Below are 19,847 nucleotides of genomic sequence, written 5' to 3' on the forward strand. Positions count from 1 at the left end.
GGGGCTGCCCGAAGCCTGAGCGCTACCGGCTTCACGGGTTTGCCGGGCAGTCTCCAGACCCTGCGCCCCCGGCTGGGCGCTTCCCCTCCCAGGCTCCAGCTGTTCTGGGGAAGCGCCGGCCGGGGGCGCAGGGTCTGGAGGCTGCCCGGCAAACGGTGAAGCCGGTAGCGCTTGGGCAGCCCTTTTCGCGTGGCTGGGAGGGAGGAGGGGGAGTTAGGGCGGGGACTTTGGGAATGGGCGTGGAATGGGCGGAGTTGGGGTGGGGCCGGGGTTGGGAAAGGGGCAGGGCCAGGGCCCCGGGGAGTGTCCTCTTTTTTTATTTTTTAAATATGGAAACCCTACCTTCTCCATTACCCCAGCTGGAGGCCAGCACAGTCCAAAATGTGACAGTGCTGGCTGCGCATTGAGTGCAGTCCAGGGAAACAGTGAAGCAGTACATGTCATCCTCCTCCACCAGCAGCGCCTGCTTTTATTGAAGACAGTGGCAAAACTTCTACTGTTTTCAATAGTGCAAGATCAAGCTCCAAGGCTGCATGTGTATGCATACACTGGGGCTGAAAACTCAGGGGGCAGTCGCAGATTCAACACTGCCTGCCCTCTATTGAGGTCAACATCCCTGAGGTGCAGCGGGCCCAGTTGGTGCCCGGAAGGTTTTTTACTTATCAATGCCATGAGCCTGCCTCAACATACTTGCACTCTAGCAGTGGTTACAGAACTTCATCTTAAAGGCACACATGCATAAACAATGTGCACATTAGAGTTATACTGCAAAACATAAACAAAGCATAATTTAAAATAAACTGTATTGGTTAGGGAGCCTTCTTTAAAGGAAGGTAGGATATTTGAGAATCTAATTTAAATAGACGAAGAACAATACCTGATAGCTGGCATCGTTGCAATCCAATGTTTCCGATTCGAACGTTTGTTTTTGAAGGGTCTTATGAAAATCCCTTCGGGATCCCTTTTTTTTAAAAGTGCAAGTTTCTGAATTTCCTTGGTTTCTTTAAATAACACAAGCCGGCCAGTCAGGATGTCGGGAGAGTTAATGAAAATAAAAAAAACAAAGAAAGTAAGTAAATAAAAAAAAATTCTGTTTGAAGTATTATTGCACGAGGAGGGCAATGCGGTACTGCTTTCATGGGTTAAAGAATGCAATGTTTATTTGGGGTACTGCTCTGTTTGCAGGCTCTTTTCATAATACAGTGTTTTTTAAAAGGATCCTACGTTTATATCATTATTTGCAGAGAAAGGAGCACCGCAACTCAACTCTTACCCAGTGTCATTAACAGAAGAGCCTGATGTGGGCACAGTTCCTACAATTGGCTCCTCGAAGGCTCCAGCTCCTACAGGGTTTGATTTGAGGGTCCAGAACCCTGATTAGGAACATTTGCATTCTGGCTGGTTCCCTGCTGGTGTAGTTACATTATAGGGAACACACTAGAAACTGGTCTCTTCTGAACTGTTATTATGGTACCTCAGCTTCAATTTGCTGCGCCAGAAGACACATCTAAGGCAACCCAGCACAAGTAGCCAGCACTATTTGGCCTCTTCAAACTGTGCACTTGTACAGTTAGACAGAGTAGGAAATGTATCGTTAACTCTGATTTTTGAAAAGCCAGATAAAAGCAGAGAGGACAAATAACTAGCATGTGGTAGCACCTCCAACAACCAAAAAATAATTTAATAAATTGTGATTATTTAGTATTAAAACCATCAAAACTTGGTATGGAAGAAAAGTCGATATAAGAAATCCTATCTGTAAATGCTATCTACAAAATATGACTTTAATGACCACAATGGTCAAGTGCAGAAGAGGTAAAACAAAGAAATGTATTAGTGGATGTGTAGGAATGTGTACCTTAAATAAGAACCACTACTAGGTCTCAAGCAGATCCTACAATGTACTGACATAATCCATACTACAGTATATTAGAGTGCAATAATTTGTAAATCCAGCAAACCCCAATGACAAGAGTGTTTTACAGTAAGGATTCCAACACTACATCTCACAATAGTGCCACTGCAGTAATTCAGCATATTATTATAGAAGATTGCAGTATACTTTGTAGAAGGAAGCATTCACTTACTATGGATTGCAAGTGGACTCATTCAGTGAACTGACACTTAAATTACAGCATTAAAATCTCACAAAGGTTTAATGACTGGGCCATATTCAATGATAGCGTAGGTCAGTGGTTCTTAGCTTGCAGCCCAATCAGCACACAGCTGCAGCCCATGTGACACTTTCAAGGCCATACAGTAGTATTGGATGCAGCCCACATAACACATCGTGGGCCACATATGCGGCCCACAATGGTAACTAAGTTGAGAACCACTGGTGTAGATGGTTACAATAGTTTAGGTTAGGTACTCTATAAGCAGCTGGGGTGTGTAACATGCCACTTCAATGCTTGCTGTTGGAATTCATTCAATTTTATCTAGGTTCTTCTGCCATGATTATCACTGTAGTACCGAAAGGGTACAGCTGGGAGTGAGCCTCCCAGCCTGGGCAGACAGATCTGTGCTAGTGGGGCTTGCGCTAGCATGCTAAAAATAGCTGTGTGGACATTGTGGCACCAGCTCAAGCCTGCCCCGCCCCCTGAGTCCAAGCTCAGATAGTCATGTCTCCACAAGCTCTCTTGTTACTGGAACCCTATATGTTGCGAATTGGTGTGTCAAATGCAGTTAGGGGAATGGTCTTGCGTACTGACCTTTACAAGTCACATTTAGTACTCTTTTTGGGTTTAAATCAGACCATTAGGTCTAATCTAGGTCTGATCTAACCTAGTATTTTTGTCTTGGTTTCAACTGCATAGCCCACATTAAAATTTATAGGAATCATGAATTACATTCCCATGCATCTCAATGAAAATATTCTCCTAACTGCCTCAACAAGGTTAAGATATGCCATAGAAACGAATTCAGGACTTACAATGACATTGCTGAGATGATGGCATCTCTTGTTATTTTATTTTTAAGGACCGTCTCACAGGGGTCAAAATCAGCATGCATCCCAGATCTAGGACACCGTGTTGTCTTGCAGTAAATAATACGGAAGCTGGAACTGTGCTTAGTTTAATCGTGGACTGAAAATGACCGCACCCTCATAAAGCAGTCTATGACCAAAATCCAAGAGACCTCTTCAGTTCACAACAGTTCACAAGTTCCATAGCACAAATCTACTATATTGTTTGGTTGGTCTGGTTGATTTAAAAAGTACAATTTATTCAAATACTTATTATACAGTACAATTCCCTCTTAATTCTGAAGTGGGTATTCAGTAACGTTTAGAGCGGTAAGAATGAGATCTTTACTGAGGATACTGAGAGGCCAATATTACTTGCTGAAAGATCTGAGTTCAGGACCAGCCTGGCCCGCATGCACACCAAATTGGGTACCTCATGAGTCCTGACCCTCCTCCTCCAGTGCCACTCATTATACTACAAAGATGATCTCTCAATACTATGCATAGATAAATGTGTTGGTCCTAAGACACATGCTGCTTTTTTTTGTTTGTTTGTTTTAAATGGCACTCCCTTATATTTTATTTAATGTAGCACACCCAATACATTCTCTGTTTGATATGACAAAAGGCAGGCACAGTCTCATCTTTCCTCAACTTGCTCACTCAGTGGCCTTTTGCTGTGGAAAACAAACAGAAATGTCTAACAATGGCATTGCTGGCACACTGCAAACAAATTGTCAGAAAGGAACAGTACGGACTACTGCTCTCCCAGATTCACTTCCCAGCTTAAGTATCACAATCTTGACAAGCAACAGGATCGCTGGGTGAAGTGCATACAAAGAGGTAGGATGGAAGACAAAAGGGAGCATAAAATGATGAAGTGCTGCAGATCAGAAGGGTAAAACCACAGCAAGTTTGAACCCTAACTCAGGGGGCAACAAGTTCCATAGCACAACTCTACTATATTTGGGGAAGGCTGCTGTGGTGCTATTTGTTCCCTGCTGCTGTTGGCAATTGTGCCAAATACTGCAGCAATGTCATGGTTTCATTTATAACATTGTTCAAGAGATAAATTAGGAATAAGGAAGTAGACATCATGAAACAGGATTAGTCATTTAAACAGAAATTCAATGAGTTCAGAGCTCTGTTGAATAATTTTAACAGTAAAGTCTTCTACATTCAGCATGATATTTATCAGGTATCCGAGTGACATTTTTAGTGCCGTATCAGGAATGCATACATTTTGATATGTTCTGTACTAACATTTTATAGCCAGTCTCCTTCTCTCAGTTACAATATTCTGATTTGCTAACCTTCCTTTCCATAACCTTTCCAAAGCAACAGCTAAGCACCTTAATGCCTTGCTGCCTTGCATAAGTCATAATAAGTAATTATGGATCAGGAAGACACTTTTTTTGCCATTACATTTGGGGAGTGACTGAATTATATGCACCAATGTGTTTTAATTTTAATTGTTTACCAGTTCACTGAGAATGTAAAATGAAGTCATAAAAGAGAAGGCACCATTCCTTGACATCCCTGCTCTCCTTGAGTGTGACCTTGTTCTGGAACTGCCTTAATCACCCAGGATGAAAGACAGGAACTCTAAGCTGTTTTATTTTAAAGCCCCTAACATTCAAAAAAGAGGTTTTATTGTTCCTGGAGGTAAAGCCAGAAACCACCAAAACTTCAGCAGACAGTTTTAATTATTCAAGTGCTTAACTTTCTTGTCAACTACTGAACGTACCAGAAATTACATTTTTTTTCTCCTGCTTCTCCAAAATTTTCATGGAAAATACTCATTTTGAAAAGTTTTTCTAATATCACCACATGACGGCACTTAACATTGACAAAGTGACAAGCCCTATTTTCAGTGAACAGCCCAAGCTACTGGCCCAGAAGAAGACACTCCCCCTCTAAGGAGTAAAAGCAGAGCTTCCCAACTGCTATAGCAGCCTCTGGGCTGAACAGCCCCCACAGCCATCTTCACACTCCCAGTCAATGGTGGAGGAATGACAGCAGTTATGGATCTACCAGCTATCCAGTCATGGATGGTGGCCAGTATTCAATAACGTGCAAGAAACCTCCAGTGGATAATTATGAAAAATTTGCACTTGGGAGCATCAGAAATAAGTGGTTAGCTTATGTCCTGAAGAATGAGGGTCATACATTATAAAACAATTATTCTGCCTAATGGAACTTGGAATATTATCCCTATAAATGTCTAACCCTTTTTTGGAGTTTTGCAGTGTTTCAGTGAAAACACTGTAAGCCAACGGGAGAGAGTTCTCCCATTGGCTTAGTTATTGAGAGGCGGTAGCTATGTCAATGGGAGTATTCGCCTGTTAATGTAGCGCTGTCTACACCCGGGGTTAGGTCAGTATAACTATGTTGCTATGGGGTGTGGATTTTTCACACCCCTGAGTGATGCAGTTATACTCAGATAGGTCTGTAGTGTAGACCAGACCTAAGCAACTACATTTTTCCTCCCTGATTGAATCCTGATCTGACAATTTCTGCTGCCTCTTCTACATCTTTCTCTTCAGTGCAATGAAGTTTGAGAACCCCTGATCTATTTATTGGCCCCAAGGAACTGTGGTCGGCCAGGCATAAATTAGAGAAGCCTTTGAGTGGCATACATCTGAACTCATTCTCAGCTCAGCATTGAGGCAACCATGTATCCATGCACATATACATATTATATATATGCAGCAGAAATATATACACATGCAAAATACTTTTGTACATCTGAGGATTTCAAAGCACTTAATAAATATTAAGTAAGCCTGGTTTGAGCATTGGCCTGCTAAGCCCAGGCTTGTGAGTTCAATCCTTGAGGGGGCCATTTAGGGATCTGGGGCAAAAATCTGTCAGGGATGGTACTTGGTCCCGCTAGTGAAGGCAGGGGACTGGGCTCGATGACCTTTCAAGGTCCCTTCCAGTTCTATGAGATAGGTATATCTCCATATTATATATTACAATGCCTTTCCAAATTGGGTATTATTATTATCTTTTTACAGATTGACCAATGCATAGTTTAAATAACCTATTCAAGGTCACAGCAAGATAGTAGCAAAATCAAGAACAGAACAGAACCTATATTTCCTGGCTCCCAATTCTTACTTTGATTCCCCAAATATTTTGATGCAACTGTTCACTAAAAAACACATATGCATAATTCCCTTTACCTGGATGACCAAGATAGTAAAACATACCATAAGCCTGAGTGTGCGTGTGTATAGGAAACAGTATTTGTATGACTTCGTTTACATCTATATGTACATAATTCATCAGAGCATTTTGTAATATTCTACATATGCTATTGTCTGTCTCTATTACTTTACAGCTTAGTCCATTTGTGCACACAGACAAAATTTACAAGGTAGTTCCTTTATAGATTAAATGAGGCATAAACTTGCAGGGCATTTACCAAAAAGAATTTATAAAGGGAGTCACAATTACCTATCATCCATGCTCTGTGTAGTGTAGATATTCAGAGTGAAATGCACTGCTAGCTTATCATTAGTAACTCTAGGGTTGCCAGGTGTCCGGTTTTCGAACAGAACGCTCGGTCGAAAAGGGACCCTGGCAGCTCCAATCAGCACCACTGACTGGGTCGTTAAAAGTCCAGTTGGCAGCACAGGCAGGCTCCCTAGCCGGCAATGCGCAACTCCCAGGAAGCTGTCAGCATGTCCCCAGGGTCCTAGGTGGAGGAACGGCCACTGGGGTTTTGCATGCTGCTCCCACCCCCAGCACCAGCTCAGCAGCTCCCATTGGCCATGAATTGTGGCCAATGCGAGCTGAGGGGGCGGTGTCTGCAGGCACAGGCAGCGCACAGAGCCATGTGGTCGCGCCTCCGCCTATGAGCCGGAGGGATATGTCACTGCTTCCAGGAGCCACCTGAGCTAAGCGATGCCCAGAGCCTTCACCCCCTCCCACGCTCCAGCCCGGAGCCTCCTCCTTCACCTCAAACCCTGGCCCCACCCCAGAGCCCGCACCCCCAACCGGAGCCTTCACCTCCCCCCATTCACCACAACCTCCTGTCCCAGCCCAAAGCCCCCTCCTTCACCCTGAACCCCTCATTACTGGCCTCACCCCTGAGCCCATACCCCCTTCCACACCCCAACCCCCTGCCTCAGCCCAGAGCCCACTCCCACACCCCAACCTGGAGCCCTCTCCTGCACCCCAAACTCCTCATCTCCAGCCCTACCCCAGAGCCCATACCCCTCTTGCATCCCAACCCCCAGCCTGGAGCACTCTCCTGCCCCCCAAACCCCTCATCTCCAGCCCCACTCCAGAGCCCGCAGTTGGAGCCCTCACCCCCTCTCGCACCCCAACCCCCTGCCCCAGCCCAGTGAAAATGAGCAAGTGAGCAAGGGTGGGGGAAAGCGAGCAATGGGGGGGCGTGGAGTGAACGGGGACGTGGCCTCGGAGAAGGGGCGGGGCAGGGCAAGGGTGTTTGGTTTTCTGCAAATAGGAAGTTGTCAACCTGTAACTCGTGTGACAATGTGTAAATGAATCCTCCAGTGCTCATGAGAGTTTAGAGCCCATTTCTCCAGCACCTACGCACCTAAAACTCCTATTAACCTTAGTGAATAGTTTGTCTATGTATGAACTGCAGAACCATACAGAACAGAACTGGCCTTCTGCTGCTCCCAGGATCAGGGATGCACAGCCTAGCTGGACCCAGAGATGTGGGCCTGTACTGTAGTGAGGGATGGGCCATAGAGGCCAGAGTTAAGGCTGTCTGCAGAACTTCAGCTGGCATTCCACACTCCTGAATGTTTCATTCTGCAACTGAACATCGTTAATGTTTTCTTTTGTTGGTTTGGCTGTTTTTTTGTTGTTGTTGGGTTTTTTTGGTGTAATCTGGGGCATTTGGGAGTTGACAGGCTCTATACAGATGTCAAATATTTACTGCTCCTCACCCAAGCAAATCAGTTTCAATATCCCATCGTCCCCTTTTTAAAAATTTATATTTAGGCTTGGCAGGATTTGGGCCCCCGACCCCCTGCCACAGGCAAGTAGAGAGTCTGTGGCTCCCCTCAGCATCCCAGGCTCCCTGGGCAGCTCTTACCACTCTTACTACTGCCCGGCTCAACTCCTGGCATGGCATGGGGGCGGGGCACATGCAGAGTTTAGAGCCCCATCCCCTGGCCACACTGGAAGCCTAAAGGGAAGAGGAGAAACAGAGGATGGGGCCACGGAGGGGGCAGGGCTTTCGCATGTGTCCCGTTTAGAATTTTGAAAAGGTGGTTACCCTACTCTCGACTGTGCTGGCAGCCCCTGCGGGCTTGCTGTCAGCGTGGGGAGTCCCCTTCAGGCACACTGTCAGTGCAGCCCTACCCCTAATCCTGCCCTTAATTTCCTGCAACTGTGAAAATTCAGATCAATAAAAATTGGGGGAGGGGGGAAAAGCTTAAAACCATAGTTTTGTGCAACTGAGATAATTCAAACCCATAAAAATAATTTTAAAATGCTTGAAAATAAAAAAAATTGAAATAACAAAAAAATAAAAATGGAATTCAGCCAAGCCTATCTATATGATCTGATTAATGTACCAATTGCCAAAAAGGGCGGTGCTAACAAACAATGCACTACAGCCTGGACACCCACAGTAGGCAGAGCACAGGTCCTACCTGTGACTCCCTTTAACGTTTTTTAAAATACTCCTCAAAATAGCTAAGGGGAGTTGAGGCATTTAGCAACTCTCAGGCCCTTGCTAATGGGGCTCTTAATAGGTACGTCGCTGACTCTGTACCTTGAATTGCACTGACCAATATAAACTGAGGAAATAGCTTTGCAACTGCTCCAAGTATTATCTGAAACAAGGCAGCTGACTCTGACAGTACGCTAACGATCATATGACTGCAGTCAATTCTCACGGGAGAGAGACAGACACACAGAACTCATGCTTGGACTACTGATGTGTTTCTCTTTCAAGTCTCCAGTGGAAATCAGTTCATGTGAAAATTCTAAGTTGAGGTTAAAGAAATGACACACACAGCACAATTTCAATCCACATTTTGCTTCCAGTTATTTTGATAATATCAAATAAGTTAGTTTAAGTACAAAACAGATTGCTAACCACTTTATTGCTGAAGGAGGTAAATCCAGAAAATCTACTTGACTAATACTGCTCTTGAACAAACTGCACTTGGTATATCCTGATGATTATTTGACACACTCCACAAGAAACTGTTTCCAGTGCACAAGCATTTTCTGGCAGCAGTGGAAGTCTACCCATAAATGATATTTCTGGCTTCAGACCAGAAAAACATTTCAATCTGTTATCTGATAAGAGATTCTGAAATAATCTTTGAAACCTGGTTTTTTGGCGAAACCTACAAAGGTGACCAAGCTTTATAAATTAAACCAGCAGGATAGATGTAATTCTTTCTCCACCTCTCCCCAAATCTTTAGAGATACTGGTTCAATAGCATTTTGAAAAACAAAATGTTTTAAAAATACAGACTCTAAAAAGCTCTATTGCCTACAAAAGTCTTTAAACTAAGGGTATGTCTACATTGCAATCACAGAGTTTGACTGCGGCTCATATAGACATACCTAGTCTAGCTAGCTCATGTGCCAGAGCAGTGAAGCTGTGACAGCACTAGCTTCAACACAGGCTGTACAAGCCTGGCTGGAACCCTGGCAATTACTTGGGCAGCTAGTAAACCTTAAAGCCATGCCCTTACAGCTTGACTGCTCCAGTCCAGTACCCAACCAACTAGATTAAAACTAGTTTAGATATCTCCACATGAGTTGCAATCAGAGCCCATGATTAGTTGACTTATATAAACACTTAAGTTTGTGTATATACCTTTGAACTCAATGGAAATACACATTTTTACTTCCTTATCCCATCTTACTTATAATGATATAAATGACATTTATCTACAGATCTTTACCCTGACAGATCCCAAAGCAATTCACAAACTTAAATAACATGTAAACTACGAACAGGGATTCCCTTCATCCACCAGTGAATTACAAACGTCCCTCGGGTAAAACAGAAAAATGGTCTAACAGCAGACAGCAACACCACATACAGTTTAGGACAGGAAATGAAGAGTACCTTATTTAGAAGGAAGACAGGATTTAAGTAGAGAGAATGTTAGTAGTCAGTTTGGGATTTGGTCAGGATTTTGTGAATGGTGCCATGGGAATTTTAATGACCACAAGTGATCAGGACCTCCGTTTCACATCTCCTCCCAGAAGTGGCTCATTGTGGGCAAATTAAAAATGATTAGTATAATAAATACACTATTCATATTGCACAGAAATCATTCATCACTTAATATGAAATACTTCTCTCTGGATTTATGGTTATTCTATCAAAAAAACTAAGCAGCAGCAAGAATTTTTAACTATAGTGCATCTGCCCAAACAAAACAAAAAGATTTAACAATCACACTGAAAATGCACTATTACCTTCAGCAATTCAAAATCCTCTTCTAGGGGATTAGTTATAACAACAAGTATTATGTTAAAATACAGCAAGGTATTTGCTGTTTTATTTGCAAATATGTAACTTACTTTCGATTCACAATCAGCCACTCCCGAATATATGTCTGAACACAATCCCTGACATGTGGATCCAATTCAACACTGGGAAAGATAAATAAAAAATACATGTTAATACTTTAAAAACATTGTCATGTCTGAGAAGGGGACGATTAATCTATACTGCATGTGTTATCTTGCTGGAATTTTTGCTGCTGTTCTGGTTTTAACAGAATTAACTATTTACCACTCTAAGTAGCTCACGAATACAAGACTAACGCAACGTTTTATGGCAACCATAAAATACTGCAAAACAAAAGAAAGTGTCCAGGCATGAACGCAGGGTCTCAGACAGGATCACAGTCAGGGCAGCGAGCCCCTCCTGTCACTCATGCCACTGCAGCTACATGGCTATTTTTAGCAGGTTAGCTCGATCAGCACTAATGCAGGTATATCTCCTTATGCTGAAAATTACATGTTACAGCTCCAGTGCAAATATACTCTAAATTAGCAAACAGTAAATTTCCTGTAACTGGTACAGTATTTTGTTGTTGTTTGATTTTGATTTTGTAGTGTAGCTAAGATCCTTTCAATTGGTTTGGCTGGTGGTCTGTCCTCCCTGCTCTCTGTGCAGGACACCTCAGAGTGTACTGCCTTACGTGCTCCTGTGTGTGCATGTCCTCCAGCCCTCTACCTCTTGCTCAGGCACTGGCGGATAGCTATGAAGATTTTCTCAGGTACAGATACTACCATGGGAGATGTGAACATCCAGACATGGCTGGGGTTATGTTAAAAGCCGCTGTGTGCAATAAATCAACAATGTTTGTTGAAGCTGGTTAGCTGAACTTGTCTCGAGCTAGTTACAAAAAACACTATTGTCCCTGTACCAGAGACAGGGTCTATAAGGACTTTACCCAGCATGAATCTATACATTCTTCCAGTGAAAAGAGAACACTGCTACTCTTCACTAACACCTGGGCCTACTATCTAAAACCAATAAAAAATTTAAAAAAAAATATTTTGCTACAGAATGAAACAGAGTAATATTTTTAATCATCTATCTAAGCAGGAGCTCCAAACATCAGAGTATATTAATGGCTTCTAATCTGTCCCAGAAAAAAAGAGATTATTATTATAAGTCACAACAATCTTTATCTTATTATATGGATTATTTTATATAAATGATTTTTAAACAAAAAGCACCCTCTGCGCAAAATTTTACAGACTGTTCCAGGATTTATATGATGGAAGAAGTACTGGAATTATTCTGACACATTTTTAAACACTCTTTTTCATGTAATTCATTATGTGCTGCAAAACTAGATATTTCTTTCTCCATGTGAAAACCAAAAGGAAAAAAAATATTATCCACAATGAGGGGAAAAATAGGAAGAAAATACTTATATTTAAGTTCATGATTAATAAATGTAGAGCAACTGCATAAGAAAATGTGTAACTTGGATCAATCATACGTGATTTTGAGCACATGGTCTACATTTTAAAAGATGCTTGGCTGAGTGATTTCTAAGGATGTAACAAACAAGGCCAAATACTACTCTTGAGCCATATCTATAGAACTTCCACTGACACAAATGGCAGTTGTGCACTTGGATCAAAAGCAGCATATGGCCCTTTATGCTTGGATTTAATTGCCATCTCAATGTATAATACTAGGAGATCGTGCAAAATCTATGTTAAATAACTAGCGTGGATATGACTTAATCCATCCTTAGCTTGCCCAGGTCTGAGTATTATTGAAGGTACTGCTGCAGCAGTTCTCTCATGATTTGTGGGCACTTACACATACCAGGACAATTCTGATTTTAGGGACCCCTATGCAACTCCAGATTTTTTTCCCATTTTCTGACTGGAGTTGCACAAGTTTAAATGAGGACAGAATTTGACCCCTGGGGTCAGATTCTCAGTTTTGTTCTGGCCCCTTTGAACTTCCTGACTGGTGCAAAAGGCCAGAAAGCAACTAGATCTCCCCAGCTGTAGAATTTCTGGAATGAACTAAACATAGAATTTCTTCCACAATTGAATCTTTGTGCTTTTTACTCAGGCACAAAACCAGTGAATGGGTTTTGCATTGTTAGTTTTCTGTGAAGCACGGGAGATCTGTAATGGAATGTTGCTGACTTCAAATTTATCTAGATCTGACTGCTTGCACACCAAAATTCAACTGGTGTGGTTCCATCTGTATGTCACACACTTGCATTTATAGTGAAACAATCCTACATTATACCAATTTGCAGAAGAACAGTTTTGCACACCTATTCTAACTCATAATTAGAGTTGACCCATGTCACATTTTGCTTTTGACTCTGCTAAAACCCATGAAAAAAATTCTCCAAGGCATCATTTTTTTCCAGTTCAAAACACTCTACTGCTCATAGTTTTAGTCTCTCTCTCTCTCTCTAGCTGCCTTAGGTATTTCCAGGATGCCCATCATCTGTATGAGAGCACCACTAACAATATTTAGTACTTATTCAATATTTAGTCTGATTCAAAGCCCATTAAAGTCAATGGACAGACTCCTAATGGTTTCATTGGGTATCAGCTCAGGTCCACTGGGCTTTACATGGTTAAAGTGATTTCCAGAAATTGCCAAATTTATCCTCACAAAACCCCTGTGAGGTAGATAGCTACGTAAGTATTATTATCCCCATGTTACTGACAGTGAAATTGAGAGAGGGGGGCTTAGTGACTGGCCCAAGATCACATAGCAAGTCAGTGACCGAGCAAGAAACAGAACCCACCATGCTTAGTCCATGGTGCTTTATCCATATGTGACCACAAATGCCTCACACCCCCAACAGGTGGAGGAACTTGATCGGCCAGGAGCAAAGGAGGAAGACAGTTGCTGAGGGCACCAGGTACCTCCCCACTCCCTTGGAGTCTCTGGCACCCATTAGCTGGTTGAGAGGAAAGGGATTCTGATTAGCCTGCATCTTCCAGCTCCAAGATTTAATCTGGAGCACGGAACATGTGGTGCCCCATTGCAGCAGCTTAAAATTTATCCCTATATGACCACAAGGTGTTCAGAGCCACAGACAAATTAACAAGTGCCAAGCCATTCAGATGATCAGCTGCAGCGGTTCTTTTTGGTCTGTTCTTTTGTCTCTCTAATCAATTTGGTTGTGATCAAATTGTTTAGACACAAACAAAGAAACTGATTTTTCTAAAGTTCACATTTAGCTTCTTAATACACTTTAACAACAAAAGCGAGCTACATTAAGAATTAATGGTGTACCCTTTCCTATACACCCTCCATTAGACTTAAAAGAAATAGAATGGAAGTGTGTATACTGCTTCATTTTTTTTTTAACTGTGGTCATTATCGGCCCTTTAGAAGAAAACTGCGTCTCTTCTGTTTCTCTCTGAACTCTGAAATATCATAAAGGAGAGGAGTAGAGATGGGCCCAACTAGAACTCTGAATCCAAACATTCCCTGAACTTTGGGGCTGGTTTTGATCCAGATTCAAAACACAAAAAGGGCCAATTTTACCTATAAGAAATAAGAAAGAGAAATTAAGCTCTGGCCTTTTCCTTCCCCCAAGGTCTCATTGTTGCCGTCTTTTTGAAGGAGAACTCACAGACCTCAACACCCTTACAGGCTGTATAGGGGACTGCCAGCTGCACACTCTCCCACACTGCCTTTTGCAGGGGATGGCTGCCAGGTAACCCCTGCCACTACTTCTCCTGTAGCTGCCAACAATCCCTATCAAGCCAGGATGGATTCAGCTCCTTCTTAGACCTGTTCTAGGATTTTTTTAAAACGTCAGCAATTATGATTGTCCCCACACAGCCGAGCCCTATATCACACATGGGCCAGCAAGGATACAATCGGCTCCCTCACAATTCCAGCAAGTGGCATTATTTGATCTCTCTGGAGTCCTTGCATAGTTGCTAAGTCCTGGTCTTTCCCCTCTGTCCCCACCTGTACATTTCGGGCAAGCACGCCGGCTCCAAAAATACTTAGTCTGGCCTGAGCTTCCAGCATACCTGCTGCTGCAGCAGGAATGGGACTTTTGCTACCAATGCAGCTGCACCAATGGCAGCCATCAAAATAAAATGATTCATTTTTATGACTCAGGATCAAATACTGCACAGACTTACTAGACCAGAACCCATGTCTGTAGGGTGCTGAATGACCACCATGTCCTCTTTGCCAACTGGCAGCCAAGACAAAGCCATGACCAATGCTCCGAAAACCCTGGGAGACTAGGCACCATAGGAAATGCTACCCACAGAAGATTTGACAGACAGCACCTCCATTACTGCTGATTGGTTCAGATGCACTATTGAAGCATGGAGGGCTGTCTGTACAACAAGGCAGATCCCTGGCCTGCTACTGAGACAGAGCCTGCCTTGTTCCAGCTTGGGACCCAGCTATGCTTCTGCCTTCCCTGACTCAGATACACGCTTCTAGGACCCGTGGCTGAGGCATCCAGCTGCTGACCCTTGGTTTTGTTTCATGACTTCTGCTCTGACTTCTAGGCCTGACTGCACGCACCCCACTTCCTGAACCTACCTGCTGTGCAACATCTGTAGGACTTGCATGATATAGACTGTAGATGAGTGTAGAATTTGCCACTAGCTGCTTGATTTTTCAGCCCTTATATGCATGTAAATACCCCCTTAGTCTCAACAGGAGTAATACACACATAAGGGCTCCAGAAGGGGGCCCTAAGTCTTCTAGCTTTTTTTTTTAAGAGCAGAGCTACCCTAAATAGCTTAAACATATTTCTTAAATTCTGATGCCACAGTGGCAGTGCTTGGCAAATTGGTACCTGGTCCAAAGTCTATTGAAGGCACTGGAAAAATTCCCCCAGATTTCAGTGGGCTATTGTTCAGACCCTTGGAGTGATTGCCCAAAAAATTCTGTGCGTTGGGGCAAGATAGGCAGCAGGCAGGCAAGGGAGGAACACAAGGAGAGGAGAACAGTTCAGGGGAACAAGTTTAGGCTAAAAGTGGCTCTCACATTTAGGATCTTATAGAGAGTTCTAGCCTCATGCAGTGGCATCAGCATCTGCTCAGGCAATTATGCAAGAAGTGTGTGTGCAGTGGGGGTGGGGGAGCTGAATCAGGCATTTTCTACTATGGTTTATTGAAATAAACCAAGCTTTAAAAACACCGTTTTAAATGGACACTGTTTGATTAAATACCTTGGTTAAAAATTCTATAATTTGTGGAGTCGGCTCATGAGCTGGATGGTGAAGAGGTCTTGTAGTCCCATCGTGTGCATTTATTGGAGAAAATTACATAGTCTCAGAACAAAACCCTTTTCCACCAATTAGATCATAATAGGCATCCATGCCTTTGCATAAACATTTTCATAGGCTCCCAATTCTGCAAGGTACTTACCTAACTTCAATTTGTGAGCAACACTATTGAAATCAATGGGACTATTCCTTGCTTAAAGTTAGGAATGTGAATAAGTGCCTTGCTGAATTGGAAACATGAACCTGCACACATCCTTTTCAATACCTTTTTAATAGTTATTGTGTAAATAAGCTCTCCTTACCCTTCTTCAGGCAAGGAAGGCTGCAAAGTCCTGCATTCTTTTGGAGTAAAGACAATGTCCAAATCATCTTCAGGAAAGTCACCAAGTTCTTGCACGGTTTCTGAGTCTAAGTTGTTCAGCTGTGTCATCAGGAAACCTTCAAAATCCACTGGCTCCACTGCGTCATAAAACGGAGGCTGTAGAGAATAAAAATAAATAGGTGTTTTATAGCAATGTGGGCTTTTAAAAGAAATAACTCAAACTTATTTCCCCTACTAAACCTAGAAAGCATGTCTCTATTCCTTTACGGAGTGCAAGTAAAATTCTTCAAAGAAAAAAATGGTTAGTGAAGGATCTGTCTAAAAATGGAAGGCACAGAAGAGGGAAAAAGTTAATTAATTAGAAAAGAAACACAACATACTAAGTTTAGGCCCAAATTTGCAGCTCCTCTTCATTCAGAACTTTCACTGACTGGTGGAAGTGAGGGCTGGTTCAAGCACATCTGGGGCCCCCTACAGGCCCATTCAACTGATGAGGAGATCCAGAGGCAGTGTCAGGAAGCAGACAGCATGCAGGCAGCTGCCAAAGGGCACCTAACATCCTCAGTATAAGGCAACAGCAATATCCAGCCCCCCCATGATGGCTGAGTCCCTTAAGCAGGAGCAGCAGCTAAGGCAGGTACTGAAGACCCTGACACCCAGCCCAAACAATCCAGGCCAAAATCATCAAAATGGCTCACTATTTGATTCCTGCCTGAAATACTTTGATCTTGATTGTCAGAAGTGCTGAGCACTCACAACTCCAAATTACAACTCCATGGGACCCCCCAATAAGATTACCATCCAAAATCTAAACACAGGGTTGTTTTCCCACCTCTTGCTAGTACAGATGACTTTTATTTTATTATATTTTCCAACTACCACCACAGTAAATCTTTAGAAACACATGGAACTGCTGTCCCATCATCAGAAACCTCAAGCATCTGCATCTTCTGCAGTATATTATGCTGCAACTTAATAAAGCCAAAGGATGTTTAGTCATGCCTAATTAGCCATTTTGAGGTGGTACATCCTCTTCAGAACAAAGTTCAAAACATGTGAACTCTTCCAATGGCACACATTATCAAGCTGGCTGGTTCTTTTTACTTGCATAGTCACAACAATAGTGACAGAATTTCCTACTGCAGAATGGAAAAGAGACTATGAAACAGCATCTTAGAACCTCTTTGCTTAGAACTATATATACCTTTCTTTTATATAAATGTACAAGTTATTGCAAATGTAGGGGGTACTGCTATTTCTTTTTCCTTACTGTGTAACTAATACAAAATAAGCTGCTTGTATGAAGACAATGAAACAGCTGTCCAGTCATATTCAAAGACTATTTATACCCTATTATAGGTTTTCCTTATAAGCAATGAAATGGTATAAAAGTCACAGCTTAAGATAATCTATCTTTCTTTTTCTGTGAGCTCGGAGGAAAACTAAGCACAGTGTGACCCATGAAAGATAATTACAAGATTAGAATAACTAGTGTACCAATGGGAAGTCCACTGGAGTATATTTATCAAATCAGTCTATTAAACTATCCTTGACTATCAAGAACAAGGACTCTGTCACAACAGTAGCCCAAATATTGCAAATGACTGTTTACTGAAAGTACCCCCAAAAAATTGGGATAAACATAGGTCCCATAATCCATGCATACTGCCCTATAGCTAGGGATTATAAAAAGTATCCAGCTATTAAGAAAAATAAGGCATTTGATGTTTCTTATACCATTACACCCTTTATATTCAATATTACTACTACTACTACACCAACAATTCCATCTGAGATTTATTCTATTTGCATTGCAAGGTTCTTCCATACAAATAAAACTTATGAACCAAATCTTGAAGTCCTTATTCAGGCAAAACTCTCAGTGAAGGTAACTTACATTTCAACTGTGTACAAATTGAATAAAATATAAGAACTTCAGATTTTGGGCCAATGACAGGTTTTGTTTTTTGTTTGGTTTGGTTTTTTTACTTGTAAGGATCTTTGGATTCAGCTTTATAAAAAGGGGTTTCCCAGCCCCCTTTATAGAAAATTAGGATATAGGTATTTTACATTTCACTGTACTTTTTATTAATTTCTTTTACCAATTTTTATTAATTTTTATTAATTCTTGCTTTGTCCTGTTTGCATCTTGTTAGATATTATTCTTATCCTTCCCTTTTCTACATCAGTCATGTTCCACATTTAAGAACTTGAGGGTATTTTCAGTAGCAAGTGCTTGTATCTGTAGCAAGTGTATCATGAAACTCCATGCCCAGCTACATCATTTACAGAACCAGGAGGGAAAATTCCCCATATGGTGACTGTCAGAAATGTTCAGGGTACTACTCTGATTATATTTACTGTATGTGCTGCCAGTGTTATATTGACAAGTACATCTATTGAACACAGATCATGTATACACCGTTGGCACTGGACATTTGACTGTGCTTTCCACATGCACAGAAATCCCCAACTACAGGATTGTCAAATCATATCACTGGATAGTTTGCAATTGCTCTTAAAAGACCACAGAGCTAGCTGATGCTGAATCATCTTCAGCAAGACTGATATGGACTTGAGCTTGTTCTTTGGGTTGCTATTACTGAAGTACCCATCTCTCCCAATTGTCTTCTCTTTACTAGCTTGTTGGGCCAATCAAGTTCTTTAAAGGGGACGACAAGCCATGACCAAGTTGATTTTTGACAAACACAAGCTACAATGCATGAAATCCTGGACCAATTGAAGCAAATAACAAAAACTCCCATTGACTTCAGTGGGGCAAAAATTTCACCCCATCTCTCTAGATCAGGGATCGGCAACCTTTGGCACACGGCCCATCAGAGAAATCCACTGGCGGGCTGGGACGGTTTGTTTACCTGCAGCGTCCGCCATTCCAAGCCGATGGGGGCTGCGGGAAGCGGTGCGAGCCGAGGGATGTGCTGGCTGCCGCTTCCCTCAGCCCCCATTGGCCTGGAACGGCAAACCCCGGCCAGTGGGAGCTGCGATTGGCTGAACCTGCGGACACTGCAGGTAAACAAACCGGCCCACCAGCAGATTTCCCTGATGGGCCGCATGCCAAAGTTTGCCAATCCCTGCTCTAGATCCTCTGTAATCAATCTCATTGCATCCACGGACTCAGTAATTTTGTCTCAGTGGGACAGTAGGAAACACAGCATCTACATATGATGCTCAATAGTCACTAAGTTCAGGCAGTCTCTGGCACTGCAATCAAAATATCCTCAAAAATATCCTCCAAGTCCTAGAGAACAATTGTTAGGTAAAGCATTATCTAGTAAGCAGGGCTGTCAATTAATTGCAGTTAACTCAAGCGATTACTCAAAACAAATTAACTCGATTAAAGAAAATAATCGCGACTAATGGCAGTTTTAATTGCACTGTTAAACAATAATCGAATTTATTACAAATATTTTTGGATGTTTTTTCACATTTTCAAATATATTGGTTTCAGTTACAACGCAGAATACAAAGTGTACAGTGCTCCCTTTATATTATTATTTTTGATTACCAATATCTGCATTGTAAAAAAGATAAACGAAATAAATAGTATTTTTCAATTCACCTCATACCATTTCTGTAGTGCAATCTCTTTATCGTGAAAGTGCAATTTACAAATGTAGAATTATTTTTTTACATAACTGCACTCAAAAACAAAACAATGTAAAACTTTAGAGCAGGTGTTCTCAAACTGGGGGTTGGGTCCCTTCAGTGGGTCATGAGGTTATTACATGGGGGGTTACGAGCTGTCAGCCTCCATCTCAAATCCCGCTTTGCATCCAGCATTTATAATGGTGTTAAATATATTAAAAAG

At 42.1% G+C, this 19,847-nt stretch overlaps 1 protein-coding gene across 2 annotated transcripts in view; it reads right to left on the bottom strand.

Moving 5' to 3' along the window:
- The window catches only part of DOCK8 (dedicator of cytokinesis 8), a 127,368-nt gene that overhangs the window by 83,943 nt on the left and 23,578 nt on the right, over positions 1–19,847 (bottom strand). For both annotated transcript variants that reach the window (XM_034774195.1, XM_034774196.1), the window contains 3 exons: positions 15,999–16,174; positions 10,505–10,576; positions 878–1,001 (listed from right to left, as the gene is read on the bottom strand). In XM_034774195.1, the coding sequence (XP_034630086.1) occupies positions 878–1,001; positions 10,505–10,576; positions 15,999–16,174 (372 nt within the window). The remainder of the gene's footprint in view (positions 1–877; positions 1,002–10,504; positions 10,577–15,998; positions 16,175–19,847) is intronic.

This window comes from Trachemys scripta, chromosome 6 (assembly GCF_013100865.1).
Source record: "Trachemys scripta elegans isolate TJP31775 chromosome 6, CAS_Tse_1.0, whole genome shotgun sequence".
Classification (NCBI taxonomy): domain Eukaryota; kingdom Metazoa; phylum Chordata; order Testudines; family Emydidae; genus Trachemys; species Trachemys scripta.